Here is a 17,598-nt window from a genome sequence, read left to right on the forward strand (position 1 = left end):
AACGAGATTGAAACGAGACTCGTGTCCTTTGAAAGCTCATGTTTGAACTATGAACTAGACCAAAAACGAAACATTTCTGTCTGAACAGCTTTGTATGGGCCCTCATGATTTTGAAAAATAATAATAAATTATTTTGTGGCAGGCTAACACGCATGCCATGATTTTAAAAGCAAATGTATCTAAACGCAACTCCACCTTTAAAGTTTTGAACTTTTGATTGCAAATAAATACCGTTTCAGGTTCTGCTAATTGACTACTGACCACTTTGTAAGCCCATCAATCAAGATTTTGGAGGCTTTGAAAGATCGCGGCGCCTTTACGGAAGAGAACGGCCAAGCAAACTACATATAGACAGATTCATGTTTGCCACTCGTGTTGAACGCTCGTGTTAGAAAATTAACTATAAGTGCCGGAGAAAATCAAATAACAAGAAAACATTTTAATTTTACCCCAAGACTTTGAAATGGGATAAGAGCATGCCAATTGAAAGTTTTTGCTGCGGACATGTCTCTCGAGCAGCTTGAATTTTGATCTTTAAAGGTGGAGTACCGAACTCTGGGAAATATTTTTAAATGTCTCCAAATTTTCCCCTGATGCCGAATATCTATGTGAAAAAAAATCAAAAAAAAATCTCCCTGACATGAACCACAGCTATCAAAAGCTGCTGCAATGTGGTATTTATAGAAACAGTTTAAAGAAATTTTCACATTTTGATTAATCTAGATTTAGTTTAGTGCTATATTATTTTACGATACCATCGTAGAAATGGTCTCAAACTACAAGACAGACCGAAACACGGTCATTTGTTTTCCATAAGAAATCCAAAAACGTAAAACGTAGTGAGATTCAAAAAAACAATTACTGTGACAACAAAAAATTCTCGAAATCTTTGACAATCAATAAAGAATTCGCACTTAGGAGGAGGAAAAATAATTAGATCTTTTCAGTCTGAATCCAATTAATCTTTTGATGTTTGCTTGATGAGATACATATAAGAAAATGACTATTCAATACAGTCAATGATGGGAACGCAATTCTGAATAAGATGTTGTTTATATATTACCGGTACAGAGAGTGTAGATAGTTGAAGAGGCACAGACATCCCGAGACCCTTTGATTTTCACGCAATATGAAAATTGTGGATAAAAAATGTATCTTGCTCAGGACTGGGTGTTATTTTTATTAGTAAAGTCAACAGTTATTTGTAACTTTTAGATTGTGTAACCGCAATCAAGCTGTGACTTTTTGGCTTTCCATGTTTTCCAAATTTCAAGAGACATGAGACAACAATTGATTCAATGGCACATCCTGTGACTTTCATTACGACGGTGAAGGGACCGAGATTCTGGAAAGCATACACATCTATAAAAAGCCCAGGCTTTACTTACTTCACCTGAGAAATATTGAGGCCACATGTTGCCACAGAGAACTGGAATGAAGTCGAATAGGAAGACTGTACAGGTGTCTAGTAATGCAAGACGATTCGCCTGAAATTTGAATAAAAATGTTGAAATTGAATGTATGTAGATTTATTTTTACCTTTGAAAGTTTATTATTATTATTGTTTTTGTGTTGATGTGATTGTTTCCGATTCCAGAAGAGTAATTTGACGGATAGAACTATAGAAACACAAATGTTGATGGAAAATACAATCTGTAATTATAAACATGTTTTCTGAGATAAGGAAAATATGAGAATATAATAGATTTTGGTATTAGCAACCCGCATATTGTCGGCTGCTTTCTCCTAGACTTACACATCGATGGAGCATAAAATAGCTGAAGAAGCATTTGTTAATTGCACATCCAAACTGCTTACATGTATCAGGAATTGAGTTCACATTGAATTCACAAAACTTAAATAGAACAACATCCTCGAAAAGACCGTATGCTATGGCAACAAGAAGGATCAAAAGATTCGGAATTTTCAGATTAACAGTCCTGTACAGTATTGGCAAGCAAACCGCAGTCGCTCGTTCTGCAGCAATTGCAAGTGCGAGTATAGAACGGCAAGATGCGGTGTTCGACCAAAAAAGACCCAGATAAGTAAGTAAATTTCGGTGCTCAATCATGAATTCGGATTTCTCCGAGAATATTAGGATAAAGCTTATGTAGGACAACACTGAAATTAGGGTTTATTTGAAGAAGGAAAACTGAATAAATTATGCTCACGTGCCAAGCCAAAACATAAATCTAGTGCAAAGCGATAGTAAAACAATCCCATTTCACATTTTCGCTGTGATTTTCTTCTGAAAAAGTATTTTGATGGGGTTGTGTACAGTTGTCATGAACTCACAAAACAATTTTCCAAACTAAATTTGTGTTTAGCAATACTTCAATACTTGCGCAGACCATACCAGTGAAGCATACTAATAATACGGCTGTTTTCATTATACAAAATTGTTTCTGGAAAATATGCGAGATTAAAAAAAAGGTCAGCAACTGACATCTCACAGGTCTTCAGAAAATAAACGAGCCCGTGAGATGTCGGCCGTAATGGTTCTGAAAGCTACATTAGCAAGTTTCTACCAAGAACTAAATTTACATCAGTTTTCGACAATGCTAATAAATCTGATTTATTAGTGAAAAGATTTATTACAATACCACGAAAAAATTATTTGCTCAGTTTTCCGAAATCTGTAGAAATTTATTAGGTTCAATAAATCCATTAAAAACAATTTTTGCATGTCAATCTGTAACCTCTGAGCAACAAAAAACTGAGCAGCCGACATTGAGAGAGGTCCTCTTGCCTTTAAATTTACCAAAAAAAAATAGAAGGGATGTGATTTTTTTAAAATATGTATAAGCAATGATGATTTAAATCGTTATTTGACATTTTTAGATAGTGTGACCGCAATTGAACTCTGATTTTTCGGTTTTTCAATTCTTCCGAACTTCAAGAGAATCGAGACGACAGTCGACTCAATGGCGCATCCAATGATTTTCATTACAACTGTGAAAGGACCAAGAACCTGGAACGAACGAATTTCTATCTGAAACTGGAGGTCTTACGTACTTCAATTGAGAAAATGTGAGGCCACATGCCGCCACAGAAAACTGGGATAAAGTCGAATAAGAAGACTGTACAGGTGTCCAGTAATGCGAGACGATTCGCCTGAAAAATTATTTGAAAAGTTTGGTGGAAAAAGTACGCTAGCCTTACTTTTGAAAGTTTATTATTGTTTTTGTGTTGTTGTTGTGACTGTTTTTTATTCCAAAATAGTAATTTGATGGATAGAACTATAGATACAAAAACGTTGATAGAAAATACAATCTGAAATTCGAGAAATTTTTATGGATCTTGTGAGATGAGATAAATATGTTCAGGCTTTATACAAATAAGAATTTATCTTGGTTTTACACAGCCAAGATATTGTCGGCTGCTCTAAATGTTCCCATACTCAGACAGACCGGAGTCACGGCTGAGCGACAGAAAATCACTGCTAAGTAGCAAAAACTAGTAAAACCATAGATTATCAGCAGAGAACCACTGCTACTTAGCACACCACCGCTAATTAGCTAAAACCCACTGCTAATTAGCTAAAAACCACTGCAGAACATTGATTATTGATTTTATTTTGTTTTTCTTCGTCGTATTTCCCATATTTCATTTTCTCTACCTTTTTTATTGTATTTTTTGTGTGATATGTTATCAATATTTGTTAATTGTTAAGTCCAGTGTGTTTTTCGAAGATTTGTATCATTCCAGGCTAGAAAAAGAGGATTATGGTCAGAAATCCAAGAACAACAGTTCGAAGATTTTTGAATTCAGCACCCCGATGTCTTCTTGTTAAAAGCGTGACAGTACAGTTACGCTAGGAAAATTTTTTTAAAAGTTTTTATTGTGTCTAAATAACTACTTTCAGACCCGACGGACAATAATCATGGTGATCACCAGCCGGGAAACAAAGGTTCATTCAATTACTCTCCTTCCAAGTGTTGTGAATATGCTGTTCAGGAATCATCTCAAAGTCCGATTGTAGGTTTATTGTTCTTTATTTTAAAAAGCCAGCGAATATAAGTTTTTAACTTGAAAAAACAATGTTTTCACACTTTTTTGCAGCGATCATGCCCGTGGTTTGTATCGAACAAAACACGACGACCAGATACCACCAAAAATTGTGCTGCCAAAGCGTCCGATCATCGATTGCCAGCAATTCTACCAGAGCAGCGAGGATATCGATGAGGAGCAAGTTCCATCAACTTCGAACGCCGCATCAACTTCAAAATCTGCTGGCAAGTGAAAAACCCCCAGACTTCCCAGAAATTCACTAGTTCTCCTGTTTTCTGATACTTTCAAAACTTGTTTTTTTTTTGTTTTTTTCCATTCTGCGTTAAATGTTTTTTCTGTTGTTTTTTTTTTTCATTTTCATAATAAATCGTGTTATTTTTTTATGGTTTTATAAAAGTTTGGCTCTTCGCAAAAACAAAACTAGCTAGCTAGAAAGCAGAACTATGTAGCAAAACACCACCGCTAATCAGCGGAAAAGCACAACTACTGCGGTTGACTAAGCCGTGGCACAAATGCTGATTAGCAGTGATTTTCTGTCGCTCTGCCGTGACTCCGGTCTATCCGTATACGGATGGCAAAACCGTTAAGTGTCGGCTGCTTGCCCTCAGACTTACACTTCTCTGGAGCATGAAGTAATTGTAGAAGCATTTATTAATTGCACATCCAAACTGCGTACACGTTGCAGGGATTAAGTCTTCATCAAAGCCACAGAACCCATAAAGAACAACATTTTCAAATAGGCCATATGCCACAGCAAATAGGAAAATACAGAAATTCGGGATTTTCAGAGTAATAGTTCTGTATAATAATGGAACGCATACTGCAGTCGCTCGTTCTACTGCAATTGCAAGTGCGACTATAGACCGACAAGAGGCGATATTTGACCAAGGAAGGCCCAAATAAATTAGCAAATTGCGGTGCTCACTCATGAACTCCAAATTATCAGTGTTTATAGTGTTTGGTTTTATTTGAAGAAAAATTATTGTAAATGAATTATGCTCACGTGCCAAGCCAAAACACACATCCAGTACAAAGCGATAGTAAAACAATCCCATTTCACGTTTTCGCTGTGATTTTTTTCTAAAATAGTATCTTAATTTTTTAATAGGTAACATGTAGAAGTAATAAACTTACAAAACAATTTTCCAAACTAAATTTGCGTTTAGCAAAACTTCAATATTTGCGCAGACTATACCAATGACGCATACCAATGCTACGATTGTTTTCATTATGAAAAATGTTCCTGAAAGATGTAGGAATTAAGATTCGGTTGCTAAAATGTTCGGGGGTTGAAAAACAAACTAGCTTGTATTGCTAAATTTACATCCGGTTTCCAAAAAGCCAACAAATAATTTGTTTGATTTATTACTGCAAAAATTTATCACGCTTAAAAAAGAGGTTTAAGTTGTAAAAAATCCATCAAAATTGGCAACAAAATTCAGAAATCAAACTGCAGATACTGCAGATATGTAACTATGATGGTTTGAGCTGAATAAAAAACTTGCTAAATATTTTCTGCGCCGAAGAAGGTGCGAGCTAGACAGTTTTATAAAATTTTGAAAAATTAGGACATTAAAAGAAAAGGACATTCTGAAATTTTAGACCAACCGACGAGAACTATTTTTGTCTTTTAGAGTTTTATTTTGAAAATGAATCCTGTTGACTATCACGGGATTGACCACCAGACTCTATTCGGAAAATTCTCTTTTGTTCTGAGTAGATTTAATTCTTTTTCACAATGAGTTCAGGTTTTTTGCCACTTTCACAAATGAATTCCATTTAATCAGCTTTAACACGTTTTAAAGTTTTTAAATAACCTTCAGAATTAAAAATTAGATAACTGTTGAAGATATTTTTGCCCCAGTTTTTGATTAATTTGATTAAGCTTTGAGATTTAAAAATAAAGTTGAATTAAAAAATTCTTTAGGTGATTTGCTGTATGAGAAATATACATCCGAAACAAAGATTCCACATACATTTTACATTTCATTAAAAAACGGTTTGTGATGCGTAGAATCTGTGAATAATATAGGTCCAGTGGAGGGCGGCAAACAATTTTTCCCGGCACATTGCCGGAATTGGAATCAAAATTTCCGGTAAATCGGCAATTTGGCGATTGGCCAAATTTGTCTACAAAAAAATTTGCTGAGCGACAGTTGCCGCCCACCGTATAGGTTCCAAGCATTGTTTAAAAATCGGGTTTTTAATGTATGTTTTATTTGCTTAAAACCTTTTTTATTAGAGGACGAATCTTAAGAAGTTATCAAATTTTCAGACTTCCTTGCACAAATCCTCCAGCATAAATCTTCCCGTCTTCTTCAACAGCCTTGAGCACATTTCCAGCTAGATAAACATCTCTGTTGACAGTGATACCACAGACTGTCTCATCTTGCGCAAACTGCTTGACAGATGGAGCTGTCCAGCATCCAAATTTACGGAAGTCATTGAAGTTGGCAGGAGTTTCTCCAGTGACTCCACCGCTGTACACATTCCAATACCAGAGGAGAACATCATTTCCAATGTTGCTCCATCCGGTCGTGATCTGATTCCAGTCGTAGTAGGAGGTGTAGATTCCGACAGTTAATCCGGATTGCTATAATAATTTTGCTGTAGATTTATAGAACAAGCGTACTACCAGCATACTTTTTTATTAATTTAAATATCTCAATATCTAAATTCTACAAAACACTCACTCTGGCTCTGGAGACAATACTGTTGATGAAGTTAATATTGCTATTCGCGTTATTTGGCCAGTTAGTTGGCGAAGTGACCTGAATCCAGATTGCTCTGACTGTGATCGCTCTTGCAGTCAATCCCTGGATGATCTCATCCAACTGTTGGTAGCCTTGCTTGTTTGAAACGGGCTGTGGAGTCATATAAATCTCAATTCCGAGTCCAGCTTTATAAGCATTTTGAATAGTGACGCAAGAGCTGGTGTCAAAGGATCCTTGTCCTGCTGGGTTGTATGCACTGGAAATTAACGATACCTAGGGTTTAACCCACCAGAACTCAGATCTTGACTATTTACAAGTACTACTTAACACATTTCGTTTGGGTTCACAAATTCAGTAAGTCACCTTAAAATGAAAATTCTCTGCGAAAAACTAGTTGAAAAATCTCCTCCGTTCAACTCTTACCGAACGAAAACTGCACAATAACCCGCTTGTTTAATGCATTGCAGTTGGCTGAGCGTGGTTTGGACATAAATATCCAAGGCGTAAGCATAAGATGCCAAGTTTGACGGCACATTTGGAGCAGGCTCCGCAATGACTTCACTGAATTTGACTGGAAGGGATGAGTCAACAATCGGGGGAACCTTGACTGATGCCGAATGGCAGAGTACTGCAAGTACTGAGAAAATGACAATCGATTTGTGGGCCATTCTGAAAAGTTTTAAATTAAAATCTAGAAATGCATTAAAAAAGAAGAGACAAATTTTTTGAAAGAAGGTGAGTAGCAACCAATATTTATACTGTTTACTTCAGTGTGCTCAAAACGGCGTAGTTATCTGAAAATCAAATTTTAAGCTTTTTCGGAAAAGATTACCACATCAACAAACTCTCCTTATCAGTTGCTCTTCACATACTTTCGTGTGATTATGTTGCTGAAAATGAAAAACACATGAAACACAGTGTCGATTACCGGAAATATGATGACTTTACTTGGTTCACATTTTCATAAACACCTTGATTTTTTGATTTTTTTTTTAATTCTCGTTTCACAATGCTCAACATAAAAAAATTTGAGGCTTCCAAAATTTATTTCGCCGTAAAAAATGAAGAATTTACAAACAATTTTATACGAATTGCTCTTAGAGGTGAAACTTCAATAAAAATAAATACGATAGTTTTAATTGTGAAAAAAGTATTTATTTCATGTTTTCGAGTATCTTGACGATGCTTTTCTAACCGCCACGTTCTGAATACTAACTGAATTCTCATCTTTCCTAAGCACCAAAAGTCTAGATACAACTATTGATTCTATGGCGCATCCGATGATTTTCAGTACTGAGTTGTAGGGACCGACGACCTGGAAATTGGAGTTTTATTTTTGAGGTAGAGCTTGTTGCGGTTGTTGCGGCGGAACCCGTGAAACGTCTGCCGCGGCACAAAAACCCACATCAAATGAAAAAACTGGTGCAGTAGGCCACATAGTCCCGCAAAATGATGGAAGAAAATCAAATAGTAGAACCACAAAGGTGTCTAATAAAGCTAGCCTATTGGCTTTGGAAATTTGATTGCTAGATTGCCCATTAGTATTCCAGATAAATAGTTTTATAGATATCAGTATAGAAAACACCAGGATCGAGAAAAATATTATCTGAATTTAAACGAAAAGCTTAAAAAAAATTATTTTAAACTATTTTTCTTACACTTTTATGAATTGTCCAAAAGCTGTAGAAACAAGAGTTCACCGCGCATCCAAATACTTTACAGTTTGATGGGATATCCAGTTTGTAGTCGCAAAACTTAAAGAGCCATATCTCCTCGGAAAACCCGAAAGATATGGCGAGCAGGAAAATAAGCCAGTTTGGGATTTTGCTCCTGGTTGTACGGTACAAAATTGGAAAATATGCGGCAATGAACCTTTCGAATGATATTGATAGGGCGATTGCAGATCGGCAGGCTGCAAAATGTGACCAAGGAAGCGCGGAGTATACAATGAAACTGTTGTAATTGACCATAAATTCGGGAAAATTCATTGACAGAATAGTGTACACAATATTGCAAAACACTGAAAATTGAATTTTTTAAATTAAAAGTTTGAATTTCCCGCAAAAACTTTTTTTGCAACATTTTGAATTTCCTGACATGTTTTTTTTTTCTAAAATTTCAACTTCGCGTTAAAAATTTTTTATCATGAAGTTTGAATATCATCCAAAATTTTAACTCAAAATATTTGAAATTAGCGCCAATATGTTTTCTCAAAAAAAAAAAGTTGAATATTCCCCAAACCATTCTGCAAGAAAATTATTTTTTCTCAAATATACTTAAACTTTCGGCAACATGTTTTATCAAAAAAAAAAAACATTTAAATAATTTTTTTTCACAAAATTGAATTCCGCGCCTAATATTATTTTTTGGTGAAATTAATTGAGCAACATTTAAAAATTTTGACATCATTTTTTCGATTTCTGCAAAAAAACTTTAAAGAAAAATAAAAATTTGAAGATCCGGCTATTTTTCATCCAATTGAAAAAAAATTCTCGCTGGAATATCGGGAATTTTTTTTCTAAAATTTCTATTAAAATGATGAATCATAGAATTTTCATGGAAATTTTCAGCTCAACAACCTCCACACTTACAAAAAGTGCCAAAACATGTGTCCGTTAAAAATCGATAATAGAACAACTGCATGTCGTCATTTCGATTCGCTTTCTTCCTTAAAAAGTTAACATTTTTCGAAAATCTAGTCATTAAAAACTCACAAAACAATTTTCCAAATCAACCTCGCATTCAATAAGACAGTGATAAAACCACTTACAGCTCCAAGAGAGCATATCAAGTAAATTATCATATCCATAGAAATGTAAGTCAAAGAATAAAAATCAAAAATTTATGATAAAAATTAATATAAAACGAGAACTAAGAAATACTCAATTAGGTTTGCCAGAAGGCGTCCAACTCCTGGTAATTGGATTCCAAAATAACAGGAAATCAGTCAGAAACATGTCTATAATTTGAAAAGGAAACGTACACATAATTATGATGACTAAACTCGCGTAGATTTTAGTAACATTGCTACCAAAAATTCTAGTTTCAAACATACATAGTAAATACAATATTAAAATTGAAAAATTAATGATTTCTGTTTGCCAGTTTTGGGTTAATGAAAAAACGTTCCAAAATTTTTAGTTCCTAAGTTTTCTGTGATTTGAAGTGGTATGGCTATTGTTTTAAATATTGCAGCGGACATTTTCTGGTCCGCTGCAATATTTAAAACAATAGCCATACCATTTTCTGGGTCCACTTTTGGAACAGAACATGAATCACCCAAGAAACATTGTTTTTGCTTTTTTGCTTTCGATACAGAGCCAAAATCTAATTTTCATTCAAAAAGGCAATAACAAGTCTGGCAGCGTAATTATGACAATTCAGGAATTTTTCCTCTTCAGAGAATTGTTATGGTGCAGTCGACATCGATCAAAGTCGGAGTTCACACTTGGTGTCACGCTGTCCCATCGAGGTGTGATTTTCAAAAAATACCGGAGTGTTTCGCGTGAAAAATGTGACGTCAGCACGTTCCTACCCATGCGAAATCAGTTGGGAGGTCTGTGTTTCAATTCCCGCAATTCTTGTAGATCTACCTTGTTCAAACCGGAATGAGACAATTTGCCGTCGATGGAAATTTTATTTTCGGCCGCATTTTTGCGTCACGATGTTTGCACAAATAAGGTTTTCATGAGACAATTATTTAAAAAAGAGCACAACGCTAGTGATTAAAATCGAACAATTATAAGGACGAATTTCTTGAGACTTTTTGAAGTATAGTTGTTACAGTACTTGCTGCAACTCCATGATCTTTTTTCAGCAGAAGTCTGGAGACGAGGAACGAGTCAATTGCACACCCAGTGATTTTAGAGACAGCATTGTAGGGCCCGACGAGCTGGAAAATGTCACAAATTTTTTCTATTAATTGTTGCTCAAAAACGTACATCAAAGTTGAACATTGGTGCTGTAGGCCACATGGTTCCGAAGAAAGATGGGACAAAGTCAAAAATGAAGACAGTGCAGGTGTTCAGAAGGGCTAGTCGGTTTGTCTGGAAGCTTTTGGATTTCAGATTTCGAAAAAAAAATTAAACTACCTTCGAAAGATGCTTGCTGCTCTGTTTGCCTTTGGAATTGTTCCACACAAACAATTTCACTGACAGCAATATAGAGGATACAAGAATTATGGCAAATATTATCTGAATTTTAGGAATTCAGATATTTGGACTCGAAAATATTTATAGCTTACAGTTCTGTGAGCTGTCCAAAAGTTATAGAAGCATTGATTCACTGCGCATCCGAATGCTCGGCAGTTTGGAGGAATGTCAAAACTGTAGGAGCAAAATCCGAAGAGCACAAGCTCTTCGGATAGGGCAAATGCAACAGCCATGGAGAAAATGGAAAAGTTCGGAATTTTGTTCCTAGCTGTTCGGTATCTAATTGGAAAATACGCAGCGATGAGTCTCTCGAGTGAAATTGCCAGCGCAATTGCAGACCGACACGTGGCAAAGTTGGACCATGGAAGGCCCAGGGTCACTATGAGACCACGATGATTACTGAATAAGTGGGGTACCTCCATTGTAAGTATCACAAAAATAATGTAGACGAGCACTTAATAGATCAAATTGAAAAAAAGGTTTATGTGAGATAAAAACTTACAGCAAGTCGAAAAGCAAATGTCCATTGTGAAACGGTAGTAGAAGAGTTGCAAGTCGTCATTTCGTTTAGATTTTTTCCTGAAAACCGTATGGTTTGTGACGTCACAAAGAATGCGTAAATGTGCAGCCGACGGAAATCGGGGCCTGATTCCTGTCGGCCGCGCATTTACCAACAAATTTTCCCGTAAGGCAATGATATTTAGCATGAAATTTTAAACTTACAGAACAATTTTCCAAACCAAATTCCCATTCAGAACAATTGTAACAAGTGAGCTCACTGCTCCCAAAAGGCAAACAACTGTTATAATGATGTCCATTATAGAACTGACAACGGGTCTAAAGAGAATGTCTACTGGCATGCGGAATGGTGAAAACTGAAATTCTTAGGTGATAATGGGAATAACAATGCGTTTGATTAGGGAAATCACATTAAAAATACAATTTTCCTAGTGGGGCAAAATTCTGACTTCTGACAATAGGAAGTGAATTGGGGTTCTTGAAAAATAGGTTCAAGATCAAGTTAATAGTGATTTTTGTTTTTTTTTCTGGTTAGAAAAAATATGTTATTCTCTGAACACAGTGAATTATTTGTCATGGCATGACCAATTAAATAGTATTTATTTATTGAAAACAGTGCAAGAAATTTCAGGAATCCAATTTTTTTGCATACCGGGGAAACTGAATCAGCGTTATTCTAGCAAGAATAGGCTACTGGTTTTGAAATTGAATTCCATGCAAAAATCTAAAAACAGAACATGATTTATCAGTAAAAAATTTGTCAAAGCAGAGAAAAATCCGAGACTTGAAACCGATTAAAAAAACTGAGTATCATTTTTTTTGGGTATTTTCCCAATAGACAGAATACCATCCCAATCAGGACTGTCAATTTTCGTTCTTTTTTTGTGATTGTTTGATTTTTTTTGTGGAAAAATGGATTTTTTGGCTTTTTAAACCGGAAAAAAGTTTTGAAAAACAAATTTTTTTCGGTTTTTTGGAGAAATTCGAGTGACAGCCCTGATCATATAAATCACATATCACAATGATCACATAAATGATCATATAATATAAATGAGCATACAAAAAAACTGTTGAAAAATTGTGAAATGTTTACGCCACCCTCGGAAATATTCTTACTGGGTAGCCAGTTTTCTTTCTGGAAAAATGCCTGAAAATTTGACAAACTGTGCTTCAAATGCTAATTCAAAAAATGAAGAGAAACTACTCGGTATTGCCAAATAACGAAAAAAAAATCAAAATGACGTCACTACAGTAATTCAAACATAATTCGCCCCTTTCTAATTTTTTTGCTAAATTGAAAAAACCACACAAATTGTAGAACAGTTTTATAAAATGTTTTACAGTCACATCAGGTATACTGAGAGTGTTTCATTTTGGGTAAAAGCCCATCAAAAATCATTCATATAAGTTTTATAATCAAGAGGAAGAAAAAAAATAGATTAACTGATATATAGGATGAAATGTATTAATGCATTAACCAAAGGATGCTGAGATCAAGAAATCAGGTAAACTTTGAATTAGAATGAAAATAAGCTTTCGAACAATAGTGTACAATTGGGGCTACATAGGCTAAAAAATTACTATAAAAAATAGGTTAAAAACGTGGGAAGAGTCTGAATAGAAAAGCCTTTAGAATTTGCTTATTTAGTTTTGCAGTTTGAATTTTTTGATCCATATAACTTTAAAAAAAAATTATTGTTTCGGCTGGCACGACAAGTTTTTGGAGCATTTTAAACATTTCAAACTTTTTCAAAAACTTCCAGAGCTTTTCTAAACTTTCTATAAGATTCTCGACACTTCAAATAAAGGAAGTATTTCACATTTTTCCTGGACTTCTGAATTAAACCTACGTCATTTAAAAGAATACCTTCTTAACAGGCCCCTACAAAAAATTTAGCGACAGAGGAGCACTTTCAACTGGAAAAAAGCCGCTCTGAAAATTTTTCAGTGCATTTTTTCACAACTTTCGAGGCCCGTAAAATGGTTCCAAAAGTGCATTTTTGCAGATTTTTAAATCATTTTCAGAATGTTCAGGAGCCAGCAAACATTCAGAATTTTGTTTGGGATTGTTTTTTTAATTTTCGAAAAAATTCTGAAATTTTTTGATTAAGTCTATGATTAAAAACTTTATGACACTCTTTGGAATACAGTTATTCCATTGGTTATTAGAAATTCAGGTTGTTTGATCAGCAAAAGTCTGGTGATCAAGAATGAGTCAATTGCACATCCAGTGATCTTAAAGACCGCATTGTAAGGACCGACGAGCTGGAAAAATACAACTTGAGAGACGCAGGATGTTTATTACTTTTATATGAAAAATAATGCTCGTCACGGTCATCATTGGTCATCATTGGGCGAAACTTGACTTTTTCACTCAGTGGCGGGAAATTCAAATTTTTTTTGTAGAAAAAATTTTGCCGAGAAACTCATATTTAAAACAAATGGTAATCATACTTAATTTTTTTTGCAAAGCCTCACAAGAAACTTATAAAAGCCCGGAAAACTTCTGGAATGTTATAGATTTTTTTTGAATTTTTCAAAAGATATTACTTTACAGTAGATTTTTGATAAACTTATAAACTTTACAACGAAACAAAATTTAAAAAATTAATTGTGACAAATATTATCAAAGTCTAGAATTTTTCGAGTTTTTCACGATCGTTCCCGGCTGAATACTTGATGATTTTTTAGTTTGTCTGAACATCAAAACCAGTGTTACAACCAACGCTTCGATAGCACATCCCGTGATTTTCAGCGCCGCATTGTACGGTCCGACGTGCTGAAAAAGTTGTAAATTTAAGTTCCAGCCGGGTCCTGGGCAATTACATCAAACGAAAAAATTGGCGCCGTGGGCCACATATTGCCGCAAAATGATGGAAGAAAATCGAATAAGAGCACCGTACACATGTCAAGTAGAGCTAGACGATTTGCCTGAAATTTGTTTTATCAAAAATGCTTTCAAGGAGATCTTGAACGGACCTTGGAAAGGTTATTCTTATTTTTCTTATTTTTCACCATGTTCCAAATGAATAGTCTTATTGACAGCATAATGGAAAATATCACTATCAAGGAAAATATGACCTGTAAGTTGTGAAATTGAAGTTTAAATTTATATTGAGATTTTTTAAGTACACTTCTGTGAATTGTCCAAAAATTATAAAAGCACTTGTTCATTGCACACCCGAATACTCGGCAGGTCGACGGAATTTCCATATCATATGAGCAGAATCCAAAAAGTGTTAGCTCTTCGGAAAGTCCAAAGAAAATAGCTATCAGGAAAATTGGCCAAGTCAGAATTTTGCTTCGTTTTTGAAGATATGAGATTGGGAAGTAGGCGGCGATAAATCTATCGAAGGAAATTGTAAGGGCAATTATAGATCTACAAGCTGCAACGTTGGACCAAGGGAGGGCCAAATAGACAATGAGACTGCGGTATTGGAGCATGAAATCGGGGGCTTCCATTGATAAGAGGATGAATACAATGTAAAGAAGTACTGAAAATTGAAATTAAAATTTATTTCAAGTTTCCAGTATGATTAGAAATTTTTTAAATATATTTTAGGAACAGAAAAAAAATATATTTTAGGAACATTTCTCAAAACCAAAACTTTGACTGAAACGTGGAGAATTTTAAAACTTGGACCGTTCTGGAACTATTCTTTAAAGTTTTCAAAAACTCTAAAATTTAAAAATGAGCTCACAGCAAGTTCCAAAAAAGATGTCCAGAGTGAAACGATAGTAGAAAAGTTGCATGTCAACTTTTCGTCTGGATGCATTTCTGAAAGACAGTATAAAAACATGTTCGTAATTCAATTTCAACTGACAGAACAATTCTCACAACCAAATTGATATTAAGCAGTATTGTGATAAATGCGCAAATAATTCCCAGCGTACAGACAAAGATTATGATGAGATCCATATTGATTTTGATTAGCTGAAAACATTTTAAATTTTAGTAGTTTTAAAGCTTAGCAAAAATAAATTAAGGAGCAGCCGACAACAATAACGATTTTTAGTACAACAACTTCACGGAAAACAGGTAGCATAAAACGTATTCGTTTTAGTTGTAAAAACTGGAAACCCGCTTTTTAGAAAGGTACATTACACATACGAAATTTATTGTTCTGAGAAGTATATTTTATTAAACATTCCATGTGTATTCATTGGATATATGCGAAAATACATATCTGTCCTAACTAGAAAACAGAGCTCGTACCCAAGTGAACAACTTTTATACTTCAAACTTGCAAGGTAAATGTGCAAGAAAATTATTATTCAGGTGAACAAAGAGGTTTTCAAGGAAATGAGCAAGGTGTCATAAACTAATTGTTATGATTGGTCTGGAAAATAAGTTAACAGAAAATTTTGTAATACGATTTTAAAACTTATAACCTCACAGAATAAAAATTATTCTGTAGAACAGATGATTACCGAAAGTAAGAATACCCTCATTAGAGAAAAAAAATCAAAGAATCATGAGAAGTTTTTTTTTTCACAGACAAAGGAAAAGTCTAACATCTTGTTTTCTGAATCACTTCTTTTTTTCTTAATTTCAGACACCAAACTTTGAATCATTAGCTCACTGAAGCTTGAACTAGTTTTCTGATTGAACTATGAGTTGTTTTTTTGATACGAGGTAATTTATATTTCGAAACGGCAAAAAAACATTTTAAAACAATACAGGATTAGTTAATTTTGGGAATTTTATCAAAAACAATTTTGTTGTGCCTTAAAAACCTAATTAGAATTTAGAGTTTATTTTCAACTTTTCACAAATGTTGCTTGCCGAATTCTTGGGAAATTATCTGATCTTCTCAATATTAAAACCAAAGTAACAACTATTGCCTCGATTGCGCATCCGGTTACTTTCAACACTGCGTTGTACGGTCCGATGTACTGAAAATTGAGAAAACAATTTTTATTTCATGACACAGTCAATTTGAGAATTTTCAATTGTGCTCACAATCTCACAATTTTGTGAAACTTACATCAAACGAAAACATTGGTGCAATGGGCCACATGTTGCCGCAAAAAGATGGAAGAAAATCAAATATGAGCACCGTGCAAGTGTCAAGTAGAGCTAGACGATTTGCCTGAAATCAGTTGAGGAAGTTTTAAAAAAAAACCACTAAAACTGGGAACGGCAGGTTACTAGTGGACCTTGTTAGTGATCACGTTGCATTTTTTGACAATCTAGAATCACCACCAATAGCTTTTTTAAACTTACTTTTGAAAGTTGATTATTAGTGTTCTTATGTTTCACTACATTCCAGATAAATAATCGTGTTGAGAGCAAGATGGAAAATGATATTATGAGTGAAAATATTACCTAAAAACGATAGTCTGAACTTTTTAGAATTTCCGGTCAAACGTACACTCCGATGAATAGTCCAAAAGTTGTAGAAGCACTTGTTCATTGCACACCCGAAAACTCGACAGGTTGGTGGAATTTCCATATTATATGAACAAAAACCAAATAGCAGAAACTCTTCGGACAACCCGAAGCACACACCTATTAAGGAAACTGGCCAGTTCAGCACCCTGCTCCGTTTCTGATGATAGAGAATTGGGAAGTATGCCGCGAAGAATCTTTCGATGGATATTGTTAGTGCAATTATAGATCTACACGCCGCAATGTGTGACCAGGGAAGTGCCAAATAGACAATCAAACTGCGATATTGGAACATAAATCCGGGAGCTTCCATTGATAGAAGTATAAACACGATGTAAAAAAGTACTGGAAGTTTGCCATTGGAAAATAGTATTTTTAAAACAAAACCTTACAACAAGTTCCAAAAAATATGTCCACAATGAAACGATAATAGAAAATGCATGTCGAATTTTCGTTTAGATGAATTTCTGAAAGAAACCGCCTCTTAAACTATTCAAAATTTAAACTTACAAAACAATTCTCAGCACCAAATTCATGTTGAGCAATATAGTGATAAATGCACAAATTATTCCCAGAGTACAGAAGAGAGTTATGATAAGATCCATTGCTGAAAATTGGTTGAAAATTGGAAAATTGGACTACAAATTTTAGTGAGCAGCCCGCATGAATGGAAGGTGCCGAGAACATTTTGCTTAGCTATGACACTTATTTCCTAGTACAATCACTTTTCGGAAAATATAATAAAGGCATGTTTTCAAATAAAATTAATCAAAATATTTTGCAAAACTATGAATATACATATTAAATTACC

General features: G+C 34.6%; 6 protein-coding genes and 1 pseudogene across 7 annotated transcripts; all 7 read right to left on the minus strand.

The window, feature by feature from the left end:
• Window positions 1–1,198: 1,198 nt before the first annotated feature.
• Window positions 1,199–2,390, minus strand: srbc-31 (Serpentine Receptor, class BC (Class B-like); the record flags this gene model as incomplete). The annotated part of the gene is made up of 6 exons (NM_001026190.1): window positions 1,199–1,345; window positions 1,389–1,487; window positions 1,540–1,653; window positions 1,757–2,121; window positions 2,172–2,248; window positions 2,296–2,390. 6 exons carry the CDS (start codon window positions 2,388–2,390, stop codon window positions 1,199–1,201), a joined length of 897 nt encoding a protein of 298 aa, NP_001021361.1.
• Window positions 2,391–2,824: 434 nt separating this feature from the next.
• On the minus strand, window positions 2,825–5,240 carry srbc-30 (Serpentine Receptor, class BC (Class B-like); the record flags this gene model as incomplete). Its single annotated transcript, NM_071569.2, has 5 exons — window positions 2,825–2,971; window positions 3,016–3,114; window positions 3,163–3,273; window positions 4,626–5,091; window positions 5,146–5,240. The coding sequence occupies 5 exons, from the start codon at window positions 5,238–5,240 to the stop codon at window positions 2,825–2,827; spliced, it is 918 nt and encodes a 305-aa protein (NP_503970.2).
• A 985-nt stretch (window positions 5,241–6,225) lies between these two features.
• lys-7 (Lysozyme-like protein 7) lies at window positions 6,226–7,394 on the minus strand. The gene is made up of 3 exons (NM_071571.9): window positions 7,149–7,394; window positions 6,705–6,981; window positions 6,226–6,604 (listed from the first exon to the last, which is right to left on the minus strand). Exons 1-3 carry the CDS (start codon window positions 7,391–7,393, stop codon window positions 6,275–6,277), a joined length of 852 nt encoding a protein of 283 aa, NP_503972.1. The 5' UTR covers window position 7,394; the 3' UTR covers window positions 6,226–6,274.
• Window positions 7,395–7,753: 359 nt separating this feature from the next.
• Window positions 7,754–9,596, minus strand: srbc-33 (Serpentine Receptor, class BC (Class B-like)). The gene is made up of 5 exons (NM_001026186.2): window positions 9,440–9,596; window positions 9,317–9,393; window positions 8,384–8,745; window positions 8,131–8,331; window positions 7,754–8,040 (listed from the first exon to the last, which is right to left on the minus strand). The coding sequence occupies exons 1-5, from the start codon at window positions 9,532–9,534 to the stop codon at window positions 7,885–7,887; spliced, it is 891 nt and encodes a 296-aa protein (NP_001021357.1). The 5' UTR covers window positions 9,535–9,596; the 3' UTR covers window positions 7,754–7,884.
• Window positions 9,597–10,342: 746 nt separating this feature from the next.
• On the minus strand, window positions 10,343–11,751 carry srbc-32 (Serpentine Receptor, class BC (Class B-like)). The gene is made up of 6 exons (NM_071572.5): window positions 11,600–11,751; window positions 11,379–11,455; window positions 10,969–11,330; window positions 10,817–10,918; window positions 10,667–10,771; window positions 10,343–10,617 (listed from the first exon to the last, which is right to left on the minus strand). Exons 1-6 carry the CDS (start codon window positions 11,692–11,694, stop codon window positions 10,465–10,467), a joined length of 894 nt encoding a protein of 297 aa, NP_503973.2. The 5' UTR covers window positions 11,695–11,751; the 3' UTR covers window positions 10,343–10,464.
• Window positions 11,752–14,021: 2,270 nt separating this feature from the next.
• srbc-36 (Serpentine Receptor, class BC (Class B-like)) lies at window positions 14,022–15,329 on the minus strand (the record flags this gene model as incomplete). Its single annotated transcript, NM_071573.5, has 6 exons — window positions 15,220–15,329; window positions 15,097–15,173; window positions 14,528–14,889; window positions 14,375–14,476; window positions 14,222–14,326; window positions 14,022–14,174 (listed from the first exon to the last, which is right to left on the minus strand). The coding sequence occupies exons 1-6, from the start codon at window positions 15,312–15,314 to the stop codon at window positions 14,022–14,024; spliced, it is 894 nt and encodes a 297-aa protein (NP_503974.2). The 5' UTR covers window positions 15,315–15,329.
• An 825-nt stretch (window positions 15,330–16,154) lies between these two features.
• Window positions 16,155–17,392, minus strand: srbc-35 (annotated as a pseudogene). Its single transcript has 6 exons — window positions 17,298–17,392; window positions 17,180–17,254; window positions 16,771–17,132; window positions 16,623–16,724; window positions 16,384–16,488; window positions 16,155–16,291 (listed from the first exon to the last, which is right to left on the minus strand). Coding segments are annotated over exons 1-6 (876 nt in total).
• Between the last annotated feature and the right edge of the window lie 206 nt (window positions 17,393–17,598).

Source organism: Caenorhabditis elegans, chromosome V (assembly GCF_000002985.6).
Source record: "Caenorhabditis elegans chromosome V".
NCBI lineage: Eukaryota > Metazoa > Nematoda > Chromadorea > Rhabditida > Rhabditidae > Caenorhabditis > Caenorhabditis elegans.